Source organism: Balaenoptera physalus, assembly GCF_965194825.1.
Source record: "Balaenoptera physalus genome assembly, chromosome: 3".
Classification (NCBI taxonomy): domain Eukaryota; kingdom Metazoa; phylum Chordata; class Mammalia; order Artiodactyla; family Balaenopteridae; genus Balaenoptera; species Balaenoptera physalus.
This window is the reverse complement of record NC_138890.1, coordinates 18,094,342-18,114,800: the sequence shown is the minus strand read 5'-3', so window position 1 is coordinate 18,114,800 and position 20,459 is coordinate 18,094,342. Positions and strand designations below refer to the sequence as shown.

The 20,459-nt window shown below is 49.7% G+C and overlaps 1 protein-coding gene across 2 annotated transcripts in view; it reads left to right on the top strand.

The window, feature by feature from the left end:
• Positions 1-20,459, top strand: part of ADAMTS2 (ADAM metallopeptidase with thrombospondin type 1 motif 2) — a 233,432-nt gene that overhangs the window by 64,721 nt on the left and 148,252 nt on the right. Inside the window, exons 3-4 of one of the 2 annotated variants that reach the window (XM_082453442.1) lie at positions 10,746-10,905; positions 15,306-15,404. In XM_082453442.1, coding sequence (XP_082309568.1) covers positions 10,746-10,905; positions 15,306-15,404 — 259 coding nt within the window. The remainder of the gene's footprint in view (positions 1-10,745; positions 10,906-15,305; positions 15,405-20,459) is intronic. The other variant, XM_082453443.1, reaches the window with a different exon arrangement.

Genomic DNA, 20,459 nt, shown 5'->3' with positions numbered 1-20,459 from the left:
AGAGGATATCTATCAAGCCTCTTGATTCTGATAAATGTTTCCTAACTTTTAGCTTCCATTCCTAGTGACTACTTCATCAAAAACCAAACAGCAGGGAATTCCCTGGTGGTCCAGTGGTGAGCACTTGGTGCTTTCACTGCCGGGGCCCAGGTTCAATCCCTGGTCGGGGAACTAAGACGCCACAAGCCGTGCGGTGCAGCTTAAAAAAAAAAAAAAGTAAAAAACCAAACAGCAAAGGAACAGGGCATAGAGGAAGGAGGAGGTAGGGCAGTCATCTTATAATTCACCAAGACCTGAGAACTAGTGATTTGATTTGATGACCAAAGAACTGCCAGGTTCCAGGCCCCTGTGGTGGCACCTGAGGTTCGAGAATAGAGTCCTCCCGTGAGCCTCCCTCCTGGCCAGGTTAGGCTGACAGTCACAGAGTTCAAGAGCAGAGTGGATTTCAGGTGAGAGCCAGGGTCTGGGTGTCAGCCCCTCCGTGGAACACCAGGCTGGACAGACACGGGCAGGGTCCTGATTGAATGCCCTTCATCTCAGTGTGCTTCAGAGACTTTCTTTAATATTTACCGAGTGGGGAGAAGAAACTGATTCTTATTAATAAAAATTACGTGTAAAACCAGATATACTTACCACTGGCAGCAGGAAAATCAAAGTCCTGGAAAAGAAACTCAGCAAAACATAGCCCACGTTCTGTACCTTGTCCTCTTGTCAATTTTCTTTTGCAGTTTTTCAGACAGATTATTCCTGGCATGCATACTAAAATGCTTGAAAATCAGGCACTAAAAGGAACCCTGCTTTCTTCGTGGAGAGCCCCTCACCAGGCAGTACTCTGGCCAATGGCCTTGAGGGGTGATCAGCCGCTGGGCTCACGTGGTCATCCATTGCTCCTGGGATGGTCAGTGCTGGTCTTGAGGTGGGCAGCCTCTGGCCTCAGGGTGACTGATTGCTGGTCTGGGATGGTCATCCACTGGTCTCAAGTCGTCAGCTTCTGTTCTTGGGGCAGGTGCCATCCATGTTCATCCGTGTGACCCCCCAGGTATGTTCCATAGTACCTGTCAGAGACGGGCTGATGCTGGTGAGGGATTTAACTTCTCCATGAGAGAACTGTCAGTTGGAAGTCTCTGGTTGCATGAGGAAACCTGAGTAAACTGGTGCCACACTTCCGATTTATCTCAGGGCACTTCACTGCCCTTCAGATGAGCCCTTGGGAGGGTCCCTGCCAGGCAGCTTGGCCAACTTGGGCCCTGGCTTCCTGACAACAGCAAGGTAGAGGTCAGCGTCAAAGAGATCCAGTGCCCTTTCATCAGCCCAGCGGCCTTTCACCAGAAGGCTAGTCAAGGAGAAGAACCCGATTTCTGTGTACAGGGAGACTCCAAATTGTCCTGGGGTCGCTCAGGCCAGAGAGGACTGCTCCTCACCAGATTGGCTTCTGGGTCATTGTCACGCTGGGTCCCTCCAGAACAACCCCAGGATGCTGGGCCTGTGGCATAGATGGCTCTAAGCCTGGGGTACAAGTGTCCCTCCAGAAGAGGGGGCTGCCCTGCTGGATCCTGATGCCCCAGTGCCCTGCCTTAATCATCAGGATAGGCCTGGTCTCCACCCAGGAGATAGTCATTCCATCTGGGGTCTGGGGTTTGATTCCTAGATCCCGTGTGTCCCTGGCAGGCCTCCCCGCCCCTCAGTCTCAGTTTTCTCCTTTGGACAGCAAGCAGGTGGATGAAATCACTTGGGTTGCAGAGTGCTTCCTACGTGTGCCCTGGTTCCGAGTGCCTCCCAGGCTGCATATGCTCCTGCAGCAACCACATGAGGGGAGGGAGAACCGCCCCTCTTTACAGGGGAGTAATTGGAGGCCCAGGAGCTTTGGCACCTGGGCCGAGGCAACCTGGCCAGACAGAAATGGTGCCGGGAACTCAGAACACCAGACTCCCAGACCGTTCACCTGCTGCCACCCTGCCTGCCACATGTCCTTGAATGGGTTCCATTAATTAGAGGGGTTTGAGACACCAGTCTTCCCCCAAACCACAAACATGGGAAACATCAATGGCTGCATAGAGAAATGTTTGCTATTGTAAACACTCTTAACCATGTGCCAGTAGAAGGGGATGGCTCACAGTATACTCACCCTGCCATCTGTCTCTCTCTCAGAGAACACGTCCTGCAGTTTTGGGGTCATTTATTTACTCATCTTGCAAACATTTGCTCACCCTCTCCAGGCCTGGAAGGGCCCTGGGACCCAGGGATGAGTCAGAGTCTGGGGGCTTGCAGGGTTCCCATGGGTCTCTCCTCTCCTCTATCTTCCCACAGTCTGGTGACCTTGGTGTCCCAGTCTTGGCCCTCATCGCTCTGGCTCCTGCCCTTCCTCTTTGTCCTGGACCCCTTCCCCAGAAGTCCCAGATGCCTTAAACCTGTGTCCCCAGGGGTCTGCAGCTCTTGCGCCTCATCCTTTGCTGTTCAGAGAATGGCCACCCACTTCATCCCACTACCCACCAGGACCATGTATTAGTTTCCTGCAGCTGCTGGAAATTACTGAAAACAACAGAAATTTTCTCTCACACAGGTCTGGAGGCCAAAGTAGGTGCTGGCAGGGCTGTATTCCCTCTGGAGGCTCAAGGGGAGAACCCTAAAGGGGACCTCTGGCCACTGCCAGCTAAGCGGATGGACAACAGGAAATGCCGGCCTTTCTGATGTTTTGAGAGAATCTGGAAATCTGCTCATTTACGTGGAACCCTCTGATTCTTAAGTCGGAGCAACTAATTCAAGCTTTTAAAAACCCCTGAGTGACGTCACTAAGTTGATGTGTAAGGGGACCCCAGCCTCCATCCCCCAACAAAGATGAATAATTAAACAGCTATCCATGAACAAAAACAACTCTAGGAGAGCTCAGGAGTCCACTTAAGAAACTTCAGTTAACACAGTGGAACAAAAAACTTGAGAATAACTGCACAAGAAGAGAGGGAAGACAGCTTCATTCTGCCTGCATCACCCTGTCATCCCCAGCAAGAAAGAGTTTCCCTCACCGGGAAAGGGAGAGTGGGGTGAGCGACCAGTTTCCCTAGCCTCTTTGGGCACTGCACAAAGGACCCACTTTGGTTTCACCCCACCCAGAGACCAGCAAAGGTGAGATGAATAGAAACAGCTAGGAATAAGGAAGAAGGACAGGGGCTTCCACCAGCCATGTAGTGGGAGCGACCATGGTTCTTTGTGGCCTGCTCTGCAGAGGACCCCAGCAGCTTTCACCACTGAAGAAACCAATGGCCAGCACAGCTGCTGCAAACCTCCTGCAGATTTTAGAGCTGAGGTTTTGCTCTACAGGTTTTTGCATTCACAGACACCAGGCACCTGAGCCCTCTTGCTTCCTCCATACCCACCCCTGCCCTCAACAAGGATCTGCACGGGCAACTGGCCCAGGCCTCTGCAGCTGCATAAGTGCAAAACGCCAGCCTACACCACTATGGTTGACCCCTACCACTGTGCATACACTCAGGACTAGCCTCCAGCTGTGCACATGTATGCCATCAACCTGATTCCCATCACCAGCCTCCACTGCCATGTGTGCCCCCATGGTGAGACCCTGCAGCCCTAAGAGTGCACATCAACAGCCAGGGCTCAGGTAGCTGCTAGTGTGCCCACAGTTGACACTTGTCCTTCCTGCTGGCCCTGACCCTTGTCATGAGTGTGTCTGCAACTGGACACTGCTACTACCCAGGCACCTGCAGCTGGCTCCTGAAGCTGCGTATGTGCATACCACTGGTTCTGGCCACCACCGCTGCATACCCTGGTCCCTAGCTGCTGGACCTGGAGGCCCCACTGAAGACCTCAAGAGTCCTTGCAGCCATTGTGGACTCCCTGCAGCAGTTGTCACCAAGGGCCACACAACTGCTGATGTCATGGATCTAGCAGCCTGAGCCAATGAGACATCACCTCTCCTCTGGACCCAAAGCCACCATACTCCCCACACTTGGTGCTCTGCATCACTAGATCCAGTGTGCCCCCCACCCCACTGCAGGTGAAGGTCTTTCTTACTGAAGTCAGTCTATAAAATCTGGAAATGTGCAGAAAGCTATGCAAGGCACAAGGATTTTGAAGAATTGGGGAAACATCACATCATCAAAGGAACACAGTAAATTTCCAGTAACCGACCCACAAGAATTGAGATACATGAATTGCCTGACAAAAAAATAAAAATTATTGTTCTAAAGATGCTCAGAAAGCTACAAGATAACACAGATAAACAATTTAATGAAATCAGGAAAACAATACAAGAACAAAATGATAATTTCAACAAAGAAATAGAAAACATAAAAAGAACCAAACAAAATTTTGGAGCTGAGGAATACAATGGCTGAAGAATTCAACAGAGAGCATCAACACCAGCTGGACCAACCAGAAGAGAAAATCAGTGAACTAGAAGACAGATCATTTGAAATTATCTAATCAGCGGAGCAAGAAGAAAAAAGAATGAAAAGGAATGAGGAAACCTATGGGACTCATTAAGAGAAACAATCTATGCATTATTGAAGCCCAAGAAGGAGAATAGGGGGTGAAAGTGGCAGAGGGTTTATTTAAAGAAACAGTAGCTGAGAACTTCCCAAACCTGGGAGAGAGATTTAGACATCTAAGTTCATGAAGCTACTAGGTCACCCCAAAATGATCTTCTCCAAGACACATTATAATAAACTATCTAAAAGCAAAGACAAAGAGATAATTTTAAAAGTAGCAAGAGAAAAAATTTCTCTTATACAAGAGAATCCCAGTAAGGCCATGAGTGGATTTCTCAGCAGAAACCTTGCAGGCCAGGAGAGAGTAGAATGATATATTCAAAGTGCTGAAAGGAAAAAAACTACCAACAAAGAATGCTTTACTTTGCAAAGTGTCTTTCAGAAATGAAGGCAAGATAAAGACTTTCCCAAACAAACAAAAAGAGAGCTCATTACTACTAGATCTGCCTTATGAGAACTGCTGAAAGGAGTTCTTTAAGCTGAAACAAAATGACACTAATTAGTAATATGAAAACACGTGAATATATATAACACACTGGTAAAGGTAGGTATATAGTCAACTTCAGAATACTCTAATTCTGTAATATGGTGGTGTGTTAACTACTTAACTCTAGTATACAGGTTGAAGAACCAAAGTATTACAAATAGCTATAGCTACGATGATTTGTTAATGGATACACAATATAAAAAGATGTAAATTGTAATGTCAAAAACATAAAATGTGGAGGTGAGGAATAAAAGTACAGGGTTTTTGCATGCAATTGAAATTAAATTGTTATTAACTTAAAATAAACTGTTATATCTCTAAGATGTTTCAAGTAAGCCTCAGAGTAACCAAAAAACAAAAACCTTTATACACACAAGATAAAAATACACACAAGATATAGAGAAGGGAATCAAAGTACACCACTACAGAAAGTCATCAATTCACAAAGGAAGACAGCAAGAGAGGAAGAAAGGAATTACAAAAAAGTCAGAAAATAATTAACAAGATGGCTTTGGTAAGTCCTTACTTATCAATAATTACTTTAAATGTAAGTGGGTTAAATTCTCCAATCAAAAGATATAGAGTGGCTGAATAGATTAAAACAAACAAACAAACAAAACGAAACAAAAAACCAAGACCCAACTATATGCTGCCAACAAGAGATTCACTTCAGCTTTAAGGACACACATAAGCTCAAAGTGAAGGGATGCAAAAAGATATTCCATGCAAAGGGAAACCAAAAGAGAGCAGGGGTAAGCTATACTTACGTAAGACAAAACAGACTAAGTCAAAAAACTGTAACGAGAAACAAAAAACTTCATTATATAATGATAAAGTGGTAATTCATCATGAGAATATAACAATTGTAAATATATATGCACCCAACATCAAAGCACCTAAATATATTAATCAAATAGTAATAGATTTGAAAGGAGAAATGGACAACAATACAATAACTGTAGGAGACTTCAGTGCCCCACTTTCTGGATAAATCATCCAGATAGAAAATCAATAAGAAAACATTGGACTTGAGCTATACGGTAGGCCAAATGGACCTAACAGATACTTAACAGAACATTCCACCCAACAGTAGCAGGATACACATTTTTCTCAAGCCTGCATGCAACAATTTCCAGGATAGGTCATATATTATTAGGTCAAAAAACGAGTCTTAGCAAATTTAAAAGACTGAAATCATACCAAGTAACTTTTCTGACTACAATGGTATGAAACTAGAAATCAGTAACAGGAGGAAAACTGGAAAATTCACAATACATAGAAATTAATACACTCCTGAACAGCCACTGGGTCAAAGAAGAAATCAAAAGGGAATAAAGAAAATATCTTGAAACAAAGAAAAATGGAACCACAGCATACCAAAACTTATGTGACACAGCAAAAGCAGTTCTGAGAGGAAAGTTTATAGCAATAAATGCCTACAATAAAAAAGAAAGATCTCAAATAAACAACCTAACTTTATATCTCAAGGAACTAGGAAAAGATGAACAAACTAAGCCCAAAGTTAGCAGAAGGAAGGAGGTAACAAAGATCAAAGTAGCAATAAGTGAAATAGAAAATAGAAAAACAGTGAAAAATATAAACAAAACTAAGATTTGGTTTTTTTGAAAAAATAAAATTGACAAACGTTTAGCTAGACTTACCAAGAAAAAGAGAAGACTCATAATAAATGAAAGAGGAGACATTACAGCTGATATTACAGAAATATAAAGGATCATAAGAGACTACTATGAATACGTATACACCAACAAATTGACCAACCTAGAAGAAATGGATAAATTACTAGAATCATACAACCTACCAAGACTGAATCATGAAGAAACAGATAATCTGAACAGACCAATAATGAGTAAGGAGATTGAATCAGTAATCAAAAATCTCCAAACAAAGAAAAGTCCAAGACTACATGATAGCACAGGTAAATTCTACCAAACATTTACTGAAGAATTAATGTCAACCCTTCTCAAACTCTTCCAAAAATTTAAAGAGGAGGGAACACTCCTAAACTCATTTTTGTGAGGCCAGCATTATCCTAATACCAAAGCCAGATAAAGACACTATAAGAAAAGAAAACTACAGGTGAATATCCCTGATGAATATAGACGAAAAAATTCTTGACAAAATATTAGCAAACCGAATTCAACAGCACATTTAAAAGATTATACACCATGATCAAGTGGGATTCATCCCTGGGATGCAAGGTTGGTTCAACATATGCAAATCAATAGATGTGATATACCACCTTAATAGAATGAAAAATAAAATTGATATGAACATTTCAATAGGTGCAGAAAAAGCACTTGACGAAATTCAACATCTTTCATGATAAAAACTCTAAACAAATTAAGTATAGAAGGAACATACCTCAATATAATAAAGACCATATGTGACAGCCCATAGCTAATATCATACTCAGTGGTGAATAGTTGAAAGCTTTCTCTCTAAGATCATGAATAAGACAAGGGTGCGCCCATTCTCACCACTCCTATTCAAAATAGTACTGGAACTTGCTTTCTTGCCAAAGCAAGAAAAAGAAATAAAAGACATCCAAATAGGAAAAGAAGTAGTAAAATTATCCCTGTTTCCTTATGACATGATCTTGTATGTAGAAAATTCTAAAGACTCCACCAAAAAAACTGTTAGAACTAATTAACAAATTCAGTAAAGTCTTAGGATACAGAATCAACATACAAAAATCAGTTGCATTTCTATACACTAATAGTGAACTATCTGAAAAAGAAATAAAGGAAACTTTTCCATCTACAATAGCATCTAATATAGTAAAATACTTAGGGATAAATTTACCCAAAGAAGTGAAAGATCTGTGCACTGAAAACTATAAGATACTGATTAAAGATATTGAAGAAGACATAAATAAATGGAAAGATATACTGTGTTCATGGATCAGAAGAGTTAATATTGTTAAAATATCCATAGTGCCCCAAACCATTTATAGATTCAATGCAGTCCATATCAAAATTACAAATTCCAATAGAAAAAAAATCCTAAAATTTTTATGGAACCACAAAAGACCTCAAATAGCCAAAGCAATCTTGAGACAGAACAAAGTTGGAGGCATCACACTTCCTGATTTAAAACTATATTACAAAGCTATAGTAATCAAAACAGTATGGTCCTGACATAAAAACAGACACATAGACCAAGGGAACAGAATCAAGACCCCAGAAATAATCCTATGCATATACAGTCAACTTATATTTGACAAGGGAGCCAAGAATAATTAATGTGAAAAGATGGTCTTTTCAATAAATGGTGCTGGGGAAACTGAATATTCACATGCAAAAGAATGAAATTGGAACCCTGTCCTACATCACTCACAAAAATTAACTGGATTAATTTGGAAATGGATTAAAGACTTAAACCTAAGACTTGAGACCATAAAACTCTTAGAAGAATACATAGGGGAAAAGCTCTTGGCATTGGTCTTGCCAATGATTTTTTGGCTATTACACCAAAGCATAAGCAATAAAAGCAAAAATCAACAAGTGAGACTACATGACACTATAAAACTTCTGCATAGCAAAGGAACTATCAACAAGATGAAAAGGCAACCTAGAGAATGAGAGAAAATATTTGCAAACCTCTTATTGGATAAGGGATTAATATCCAAAATATAGAAGGAACTCATACAACTCAAAAGCCAAATATATATATATATATATCAATTTAAAGTGGGCAAAGGACCCAAACAAACATTTTTCCAAAGAAGACATACAAATGGGCAATAAGTATGTAAAAAGGTGCTCAACATTACTAATCATCAGAGAAACATAAGTTAAAACCACAATGAGATATCATGCCACATCTGTTAGAATAGTTATCAAAAAGACGAGAGGTAACAAGTGTTGGTGAGGATGCGGAGAAAGGGAACCCTTGTGCACCGTTGATGGGAATGAAAATTGGTTTAGTCACTACGGAAGTTCCTCAAAAAATTAAAAATAGAACTACCATGTGACCAACAATCCCACTTCTGGGAATGTGCCCAAAGAAAATGAAAACAGGATACTGAAGAGATATCTGTACTCCCATGTTTATTACAGCATTATTCACAATGGACATGGAAACAATCCAAATGTCTATCTGTGGATGACAAATTGATAAAGAAATGTGGTACATATGGACAATGGAATATTATTCAGCCTTTATAAAGAAGGAGATCCTGCCATTTGTGACAAAATGGCTGAAACTGGAGGATATTATGCTAAGTGAAATAAACTAGACACAGAAAGACAAATACTGCAAGATCTCACTTAAGTGTAGAATCTAGAATGGTCAAACTCATAGAAGTAGAGTGTCAGATGGTGATTGCCAGGGGCTGGAGGGAGGAGGAAATGGGAGGTGATTGTCAAAGAGTACAGAATTTCAGTTATGCAAGATAAGTAAGTTCTGGATATCTTTTATATAGCACAGTGCCTATAACTAATAAAAAGGATGGGAGGATACTGTGAGAGGTGATGAATATGTTTATGGCCTTCATGGTGGTGATGGTTTCATGAATGTATACTCATTCCCAAACTCACTGAATTGTATATATTAACTATGTACATCTTTTTACATGTCAGTCATGCCTCAAAAAAGTGGTTTTAAAAAACCCCTAAACCCCGAGTGGGTCATAAGTGTGTGATCTAAAGGAAATACAGCTGCAGGTTGACACAATGGGGACTCGTAGTGTAAGACTATTGGTTTATGGATAATGGACCAAAAAATCAAAAGTGTGGGAGCTGGATGGGGCAGTGATGGCAGGATGGCCTCAAGGGGAGGGCAGGGCCATGTATCTGCAGTTGGGGCATGGCATTTGGGGGGTCTGAGCCAAGCACTGAAGGGAGAATTAGAGTTTACCAATGGCCAAGGCTGGGAGCAGGAGCAGGGCCTTCCAAGCTGAGGGCTTCGTGGGTTCATGAGCCTGAAGGCCAGGCAGTGTGCACTGTATTGGAAGGACAGGACCGTTTCAGCGACTGGTGTGAGGTGTGTGAGCTGGGGGCAAAGAGGACAGTGGCAGACTGAGAGCCTTGGATGCCAGAGTACAGAGTAGCCTGAATCCTGATGGGGACAAGGGCTCATCGAGGGCTTTGCAGCATGGAAGAGCCATAGCCAGTTCTGGGGGAGGCTTCAGTTGCTGTAGAGTCTGGGCTGGTGACTGTTGTGGGTACAAGGATAGACGGTGGGGACTGTGGCCAGCTGCAGTGGTGCGTGCTCCCTCCGTGGTGTCCACTGCTGGATGCCATGCACTGTGGTCAGAGCCTGCATTTTCCAAGGAAAGATGGAATTCCATTTTTGAAACATGAAATCTCATCATTTTGAGTGTCGGGTTCAGAACTTTGAAAACACTCTTTGTGTCCAACTGAACATATCTGTGGCAGATTCAGTCCCCGGCTGACAGCTTTGGCCTTTGTCTTGGCCTTTGGGCTCCTGTGGGTGAAGGTGGGGGATAACCCAGGCAAGAACCCCTTCCTCAGACAGGGTTCATCACCCCCAAATGGCTCTGGCCGTGGTGGCTGGAAGTGGAGCCTCTGGAATGATGGGGCCTCTAGGGCCACCTGTTTGTGCCCTTCCCAGCCTGGGGTTCAAGGCTAGCATCTAGCTGGGGTGCTGGGCAGGGTTCACTGGGCCCTGCTCAGCCAGGTTGGAGGCTCTGCTCTCTGCGGCCCTCCTCACTGCTTCTCCTCCTTGGTCTGCTGTGCGCTGGGAATTTGAACAGTCTCATCTTTGCCCCGCAGGCTGGCCTGATCCGTATGGAGGAGGAGGAGTTCTTTATCGAGCCCCTGGAGAAGGGTCTGGCGGCAAATGAGGCTGAGCAGGGCCGTGTGCATGTGGTGTATCGCCGGCCGCCCACCTCCAGACCCCCTCCTCTGGGGGGGCCACAGGCCCTGGACACAGGTAAGGCTGCTGCCGGTGGGAGGGTTGCATGGTGGACCCTGAATGTCCCCCCTGGGGAATGCGGGCACCCTTTCTGTAGCTCTGGTCCCAGGCCAAGGCTGAGACCCGCCCTTGCTGACCGCATAGCACAGTGGGCGTGCTGGGTCAGGGACCTCTGCTTTGGGTGTATGTGGGCCATAAGCTTGTAGGTCTGAGGCCTCCACAGCAGGCAGTAAAGGCTGCCTGAGGGTCTAACCTTTGGCTGCCTGAGGGCTGGCAAGTGTCAGGGAGGAGCCAAGCCAGACCAGGCCTGTACCCCAGCCTGAGTCCCGCGCCCGTGTCTCTGAGCCTATGCCTCTCAAGAAGACGTCTGCCGCCCCCTCACCCCCATCCTCAGCCTCTTTCCCCTGCCTCTGTGCTGTGCTTTCCCTGCAGTGGTGACCACACCTCCCTGGCTGCTCACAGAGAAAGGCCCTGAGTGCTTCTTTGGCCCCAATTGGACCCTGCTCCCTCTGGGAGACAACTCAGATGCCAGGAGGGGAGGGAAGTGCTCCACAAAGACCCCAGAGGTGCTCCCAGCAGCCTCAGCAACCTATGCACAGACTCATTTGGTTTTATCTTTTTCAGCTTAGAATCAAAGTGCGCTCTGGGCCCAGGAGCGTGGAAGGAGCTACTGGGCAGGCGGTGCAGCCTCTCAGAGCCCTCCAGGAGGACACACCTACCCTCAGCCCAAACCTCCCCAGCATTCTCAGGATCTCAGGTCCCGGGCTTCAGTGAGGCCAGGTTGGGGTCTGGCTGTGGTCCTGGCCGTGCCCAGGATCTGTGCTTGGCTCTTGCAGGGTGGGCTTAGCCCTCAGTTTCGGGTTCTAGATTCCTGGCTGCGCTCGCCCATGGCCAGGGCAGGTGGCAGCAGGCAGGGCATTGAGGCCTGGGTCTTGAGTCAGGCTCATCTGCATGTTTACAGTGAGCCCCGGAGGACCTACTGGGCCAGCCCAGCCATGCTGTGATTAGCCGAGACACCCCCCTTGCCCCAAGCAGCCTTGGCTCATTTAATTTAGGTCTCTCTGAGTTCCCAGCTGACAGATCAATTGGGTGCAGCCTGGCAAGGCACCATTCTAATTTCAAGGAATGGTATCAGATACTTTTGCAAAGGAATTGTCCCATCAGGAATCCCAGTGCTCTCTAGAGCCGATCAATACATCCAGCTGCCCCTTCTTCCCAGATGATGAATTGTAGGTCTCCTGCCAACAGTGGAGGGGGCACCCCAGGCGCTGCCTGTCTGGCCTTCCCCAGCTTCAGCCCCTCCTACCTCTTTCCCACCCTTGGGCTTCTCTGCATGGGGGGGAATGGAGAGTAATCCCGTTGGGTGAGGGCAGGAGTGGAAATGGGGCAGGGGAGGTGCCCCAGACCAGGGATCAGGGCCCTGGTGTTGCTCCTCGCTGGCTGTCTGCCCTTGGGCAAGTTTGGGCCTCTGGCCTCTGCCTTCTCATCTGTCCTGTGGGATTAGAAATGCCTGTGTCTCATAGAGCTGGCCACTTTGGGCTTGGTGCTTCTGGGCTGGCCTCTACCGGAAGATTCAGGGGGTTCCCTGGGGGCCCACTTAGGCTGGGTGAGGTGGAGCCTGCAGAGTGAGGCTGCCAGGTGCCCTGGGCTAGGGTGCCAATCCAAGTTCAATGTGGTGCCTATCTCCTGAACATGGCAGCCCTCCTTCATGGCCTGATGGGCCTTGCCTTATTTCCTGGGCTTCTGTTGGCCTTTTGGCATCTTCTCTTGAATCCTTCCCCCAACCTTGTCATCTGGCTATCTCTCGTGAGAGCTTGGAACTCAGAACACAGGAAAGGAATTTCAAACTCAGAATAAGCCCAGAAACCATTGACCTTAGAAGAGAGAAGGCCAATTGCATGGGTCTGGGACTGAGGCTGCACTGAAATGGGGTGGGGTGAGCTCTAGACCTCAGCCCGGGGCTGTGGGTGTGTAGGCTGAAGGCTGTGGGGCTGAGGGCAGTAGGTCTTGGCCACAGGCCCAGAGTCTGGCGCCAGACCCCCTTTCCTTGACGTCCCTGCCCAGTGTCAACGTGACCCTGTGTGGGTGACTTGTCCACAGAGAGCACATTTCTCCCTGCATGTGCCTGGTTGTTTCCACTGGGCCCAGGGCTGAGGCCCACTCACTGACTGGAGGTGGTACAGACACATTTTATGCTGGAGCTGGTCTGAGGGCCCACGGTGACCTCCGACAGTCTTGCTCTCCGTCAGCCCAGGCCTTGTCAGGGCCCACGGTGGCAGCTGGGAGATATGTAAAAGGAGTGTCCTTGGCTGAACATGTTTGCTCCGTGCTCTTTCCTGCAAGAGGACATGGCCTACTGGGCACGGAACACCAGGACCTCCATGCAAAGTCTTTCAGGATGTGTGTGTGAGTGTGTGTGTATAAGGCCAGGAGACCCTTTCTTCTGGTGAATTCTGATGGGAACCCTGATGTGTCAATGTGGCTCTGGCCAAAGAAGGCAGGAGGTACTGATTGGAAGCTTCCTCCTGCCCCCGCAGGGCAACTTCTGGAAGCAGGTTTGAAATACCCTGGCCATTTATCAATGGACAATGGATATAATGGGTCCTCGGAGGAAGGGGAAGGGGAAACACCTGTCCTGGGACTCCTGGTCTGGGAGATTAGCATCTGGCTGGGTGTGGGTGTGCGAGTTGGGATGGGGGTGCCTGCGGAGGGTGGTGAGGGTATGGGTGAGGGGGCCTGTGGGGTGGGGTGTTTGTGGGAGCGTGTGTTGTACACAGCTCTTCCAGAGCATTGAGACACGCTGCCATGGCCCTGTTTTCCCTGAGCAGCCAACAGGCTTCCTGGGGTGGTCTCAGGGGCTCCCGGAGCCTCAGAACATCATTGTTACTAGCGGTCTCCATCATCTTAGGTCAGCTACTGGGTTGCAGACTGCCCAGGGAAAGGATGGAAAATGATGCTTTTAGCGTGTCTTCCAGGACTCAGGCCACGGTCGGAGGTTGCACTGGGCAGCTTAGCCCACAACAATGTCACCCTCAGGCCCTGGAGGAGGGTACCGGGGTGGGCAAGGGACTGAAGGAGACCAGGATGACTTTTTTTTCCCTCACTGGACTCACAGGTGTTGCAGAAGTGTCTCTGCTTGGCTCTGCTGGGCCTGGGAGCCTGGCTGGGCCAGAAGGGCAGGGCTCCAAGGCCAGGGTGCCAGTGTGGCCTTTTGGGGAGAGGAAGTTCAGGCATCTCCAGGCCTCTGCTGGACTGGACCTTTCCCCAGCACCCTGAGTCCCTTTCTCAACCTTCCCCAGAGCCAGCCCTGTGCCCAGGGCCATACGTTGGGAGGTGTGCTGTGTAACATTGGCCTCTCTGGTGTTTGCACGTGTGTGCATGCATGCGTGTTTGCATTTGTATACAAGCATGGAGAGAACCTCACTCCCAGTTCTAGGCCACTGCCTGAGCACTGCCCTGGCTGCCATCTGTTAACACTGTCTGGGGTTGTTGAGGGGGAGCCAGGGCCAGTGGGTACAGGATAAGGAGCCCAGCCCAGCCTGGAAGCCCTGCTCACAGCTTGCACTGCGTGATCCTGGCATGTCACGCCCCTCTGAGTCTCAGGCTGCTATGACACATTACCACCAACTGGGTGGCTTAAAACAACAGCACTTCATTCTCTCATAGTTTGGGAGGGCAGAAGTCTGAAGTCAGTCAGTGTCACTGGGCTGAAATCAAGGTGTCAGCAGGGCTGGTTCCCTCTGGAGGCTCTAAGGCGAATCTGTTCGTTGCCTCTCTTAGCTTCTGGTGGCTGCTGGCATTCCTTGGCTTGTGGCTGCATCACTCCAATCTCTGCCTTCGTGGTCACATCACCTCCTCCTCTTCTGTGTGATGTCAATCTCCCTCTGCCTCCCTCTTATAAAGGATGCAGGTAATGGCATTGGGATTCACCCTGATAATCAGAATGATCTCCACCTCTCAAGATCCGTAATCTAATCACATCTACAAAGTCCTTTTTTGCCGTATAAGATAACATTCACAGGTCCTAGTGATTAGAACCTGGTATCTTTGGGGGCCACCATTCAGCTTATACAGGAAGCAAATCAGCCTCCCTTTCAAGGCTGGCTATGCAATGAATGGGGTGCACATCTGTGGAGGAGCGACACTGCGGGTACCCTTCACTCCTTCTCAGGGGACAGTGCTCAGGCACAGCCCAGGCAGACCCCTTGGCCCTCTTCTGCCTCTGCTGGACCCTAGTGCCATCTCAGCCAGACTGTGGGGCCTGGTGTGCTATGGCTGGTCTGACCCTGAGACCAAGTGCGCGGAGATGCGGCCTTGCTGGTCACACCAAGGGGGGCTGAACTTGGGACTCTGGGAAAGTCCCCACTGGGTGGGAAAGACCCCTGGGTCACATACTGGGCATGTGGTCTCTCTGTCAGGCACATTTGCAAGAAGTCCTGCCATCCCAAGACAAGGGCTGCAAACTCAAGAGACCTGCAGCGCCCGGCAGGCAATGCCAATGAGGACAATGGCAGAGGGTAAGAAAAAGAATTACACCCACCCTTGGCTTGGCGTTAATTTTCCTGCTTTTGATGTAAACACGGACACAGAGAGAATGTCTCTGCTAAAATGGAAACGGCAATGTGAGTGCAGTGGCACATGGCATTTGGCCCTGGCCTCACCGTGGGCACAGCACAGATGACAGACTTCGTCCACAGGGGCAGACCCTCCTCAGCTCCCCTGACCAAGACCTGGTGGTACTGTGGGCCTGGGGCAGCCAATCCTCTTACTGTCAAGAGAATCCAGACATTAGAACTTTTATTTGAACCCTCCTGATTTTAAATTGTTGCTTCAAATTTCTGAAAAGCACCATATGGGCCAAATAAAACATGACCCCCATTGGCCACATGTGCTTTATGAGAGGCAGAGGTGGACGTGTCCTTTGCCCTCCTCCACAGGCCTCCTGCAGTCCCTGGGCATGGCCTTGGGACCAAGGAAGGGCTGTGAGCTCCTGCTAGGCAGGTGGCACCCCGTCCCGCGAGCTGCTGCTGGGCTGCAGTGTCTCCCACCCTGCCTTGCACTTGGCCCTGGGCTGAAGGAAGAGAAGCCAGACAGCTCAGTGTCTGTGACCTTGGCTGCCTCCTTCTCGGAAACAGCCAGTGCCAAGCCTTTGCCCGCTGCTGTCAGGCTGCGGCGTCCTCCCTGGCGGGCAGAGGAGACATGCTGCCCTCAGGAGCGCTCTGCCCTGCTGCTGCCAAGGAAAGCCTGTGAGGAGGGAAGGGCAGGGTGCCAGTGCTGCCGTGGCTTCTCCACGTGGCCAAGCGTGGCCAGCCCGCACAGTCTCCACCCGGCGGCCCGCAGCCCTTCCTCCCCTCCTGACCTGCTGCGTGTCTCTGCCCTGTCCCATTGCCTTGAGCCACATAGTTTTCTGGGCTGCTGAGGAACCAGGAGTGAAGCTCATGTAGGCCCTCAGGGCAGGAGCCAGAGGGCTGGAGCTGATGCTGGGAGCTCGAAGAGGCTGTGTGAGGTCCTGCAGGCAGCCCCAGCAGGGAAGGGGCCTGACAGATAGTGCTGTATTTCAGCCAGCCTGCTGCGGTCCAGGCTGGAGGCAGGGAGGCCAGAGCGATGGTGCAGGGAGAGTGCAGCCCTGCCAGGACAGGCCATGGGTGGGAAGTGGGCAAGGCTTCACTTGGTGGTAGTAGGTTGCCAGGTGTACCTTGGTGATGCAGTGTGTATGAGTCATAAGGGAGAGGGCCCAGTCAAGGGTGAGGCCTGGTGGTGGGTGAGGGGTGGATAACGGGGTAGGCGATGTGGAGGGGGCACTAACTTGCTGGAAACCAGATTCGGGAGGCTTTCTGTGCTATAGCGGTTTATGTCTTAGTGTCCTGTTGCCACTGTAACAAGTTACCATAAACTCAGTGGCTTAAAAAAACACAGATTTATTCTCTTACAGTTCTGGAGGTTAGAAGTCCAAAATGGATCTTAAGGGGCTAAAATCAAGGTGTCAGCAGGGCTGGTTCCCTCTGGAGGCTTGAGAGGGGAATCTGTTCCTTGCCTCTCCCAGCTTCTGGTGGCTGCCGGCATTCCTTGGCTTGTGGCTGCATCACTCCAACCTCTGCTCTGTGGTCACAGTGTCCTCTCATCTGTAGTAAGTTTCTCTCCGTTTCCCTTTTTTAAAGACACTTGTGATTACATTTGGCTCACCGGGATAATCCAGGAGAATTTTCTCATTTCAAGATCCTTACCTGCATCACATCTCTTGATGTGATGCAGGTAAAAAAAACAAGAGTCTCTTTTTTTTTTTTTTTACTAATAACAGATATAACAAAAGTTTAATATCCTAACTATATAAAGAGCTCCCAGAGATCAATATAAAGAATTACAAATTATCTGAAAAAACAACTGAGCCACAGATATTAAGAGGCAAATAGGAAATGCATTAACAGGGAGATACAGATCATTAATAAACATCTGCAGAGTCTCTTTAGCCATATAAGGCTATACTCACAGGTTCTGGGGATTAGGATGTGACATCCTGGGGGCCATGATTCAGCCTACGTGATATCGAAGTGTTGAAGGCTGAGGTCCTGGCAGAAGTGGAAGAGAGGCCCTCGGCAGGCTTTGCACCGAGTCCCAGATCTGGCCAGAGTCCAAGTGCTGGGACCTCTCTCTGTGTCCCCAACCCAGGTACTTCCTGAGCCATTTGCGGGAGCCTGGGGCCTGGTCTGGCACTTTCAGGTGGTGACCCAGGGGCTCTCCCACTGGACTTGACCCGTGCCCTGCCCAGCCGGCCATTGCCAGCTCACTGAATTGCAGCTGAAAGTCTGGGCACCTCAGTGCTAGATGCCCAGGGCCTTCTCAGTTCCTCCTCCTCATTCCACCCCTGAGCTGTGCCTACAGCTTGGGGATGAGAGGAAACCCAAAGAGAAGCACCGATTGTGAAACCCGAGGCAGTTGGCCCGACAACTGCCGGGGGGCGTGTTTCAGAGCTGAGTGCAGCCTTGGCAGAGGCCTCGGTGCTCCCGCTGCTTGCGGCCGGCCCCCTGCACAGCTGTTGGAGATGCCAGTGTGGTGATGTGGCCACATGCCGGGGAGGTGGGCGGGGGGCCAGCGCTGGGACAGCCGAGGCTGCACATTCTCTGAGGCCTGGTGCTGTCTGGGGTCAGACTTAGGAGACCACTCCAGAGCTGTCGGCTGAGCTGGGGGACTTTCTGACTGGGGTCTGCGGCCTGGGGGCTCTGCCCAGGGGCTATGAAGGCAGAGGTGATGCCTGCAACCAGGCAAGGGCTTGGGCCCACCTCATCCTGCAGTGGAGACTTGCCTGGTGTGCCCCCCTCCTCCCTGCTGCCCCGATGCAGTCTGTGACGATACTCGACCTGGCTGGCACAGACAGCCCACGAGCTCAGCTCCTCTCCTCAGACACAATTCACCGATACGCTTTCTTTCTTCCCCTTGGATTGTGTAGCGAATGTCCCCCAAAGAGCTTTCTGTCGGCACGTGGTAACCACGCCTGGCTTCCAGATAACACAGCGTCTCAGGAGCAAAGCTGTGCTCTGCTCTGGGTGCGTCTGGAGTTTAATTAGCAAGAGTGGTGTGCTTGGTTGTCACATCGGCCGTGGGCTCTGCGGGTCTGCTCTTTGCAGGTCCCCAGCACAGCAGACCGGGATGTTTCTGGGAGAGACATGATGTCTCCAGTGGCAACTTTACATGTCTGTGGCATTTGTGCTTCACATGTGTCGGCCGGCCTGCCAGGGTGGGAGCAGCTGGGCCCGAACATCCATCGGGACCCTGACAAGGCTCCCTGCACACCCCATGGGACAATTGTGAAAGAGATCTGGGCTTGTCTGCATGCTGTATCTACAAGATGGGGGACAGAGGGACAGGTGTCCCACAGTGGGTCCCTGGACAGAGGCCTCTTGGCGAAGCGGTGGGCCCTGATGACAGGTGAGAGGCGCTGGGTCCCAGCGTAAGAGGGATCGGGCTGCGGAGACAGCTCTAGGGACGTATGGAGGGGAGAGAAGCCCCTTCCCCAGAAGCAGTGAGGCCGGGCATAGCTCAGAAGCTGGGTTTGGGCCCGAGGTCCAAACTCTGCCAGTTTGTACCAGTCGGAGACCTCTGACCGAGGCCTGTTTCTTCTAAGAATTCTCTGCAGGTTGGCAAACACTTCAGCCAGCTCCAAGCCTGAAGTGTTTTCTATAAAAATTTCCAACTTTCCTTGACCTATTTCTCTTTCAGATTAATACCAAGCAGCGCGGTGCACTTGGCCCTGAAGGAACTCTGAGCTGGGAAAAGGTCATGCAATTAGACGGAAGTGTTGGTGTCTGGCTCTCTCTCCCTCCCCCGCTCAGGCTTTATTCTTCTCACCCTCAGTCTGGCCCTCTCTTTCGCCCACACATACTCACGTGCACACGTTTGGAACTTGGGCTGGATTCTTGAGTTGGGATGTTTCTCCCAGAGCTCTTGACCTGGCTCCACTGGCCTGGGCTCAGTCTTGGGGTGTGGGCTTCACCTTGACCTGGAGCAAGGCCTCAGGCAGTATGACTGGAGCTCATGGGAGAGCCTGGTGGCAGAGTCCAGCTGGGGTACCTTTCGAGGGGTGTCCAGGCAAGATGAAGGTGCATACTTGGTATGAGGTCAGGGCTCAGGTGATAGCTTGTAGGATGGCACAGGATTCAGGGGAGTCCAGGGCCAGGACCTGGTGGAGGAGGTGGCCTGGGAGCTGGGCTTGCATGTGGAGGAGGGTGGGGCTGACCTGGACTGGAAGGGACCAGGTGCCTAGTGATGTTCCCAGTCGTGGGGGGAACAATGAGAGTAACAGTAGCACTCTTTGATGGGGCACTCAGGCTCAGGGCAGGCACCCTGCCCACTGCTGCAGAGAGGGGTAAAGCCGTGAACAAAGCAAAAGCCAGGAAAGGGTAGACTGAGTCGGGGGGAGGTTTTCTGGGTCAGAGACAAGATGCATCTGGCTGGTGGGAGGGCCCAGCCTGCGAGACTGATCCAGACAGAGGGGACAGAAACACTTGGCACTCTCTGAGGCAGGAGTCACCCCAGTGTGGCCGAGGGGCAGAAAGAGGGCCACGTGCCTGGCGCTGAGGGATTAATGGGGAGAGAAGAAGGGCTGGGCCTGGAGAGGTGGGGAGGGCTGGATTGTGTCCAGTCATGGAGGAGGTGAGGTCTTATTCTCCTCGCAGTGGGGAGCCTTTGGCGGACTCTCAGTGGGGAGAGTGGCCGCAGGAAGGTCCATGGGGGGCCCTGGGTGGTCCTGGTGGCCGATGACAGATGGCCAGGTAGATGATTTCAGGATGCCTTTGGAGGTAGGGCTCACAGGACATGGGTGTGAGGGAAGGATGGAGGACGGCTCCTGGCTTTTGAAAGACCTGAGCTCCTGGGAGGATGGTGGATGGTTGTGACACAGCCTGAGGTGGGGATAATGGGGGAGGAGGGCAGGTCAGGCGGCCCGGCCAAGTGCAGAAGCCAGAATTGGGGCCCAATCCTCAGACTTCACAGCTGTGCCCCTCCTGCTGTTCCTTGCTGCCCTGGCTCAGAGGAAGGGATTTCCCAGGAGAGGTAGTGCGGGCCATGGGCCAAGCCCA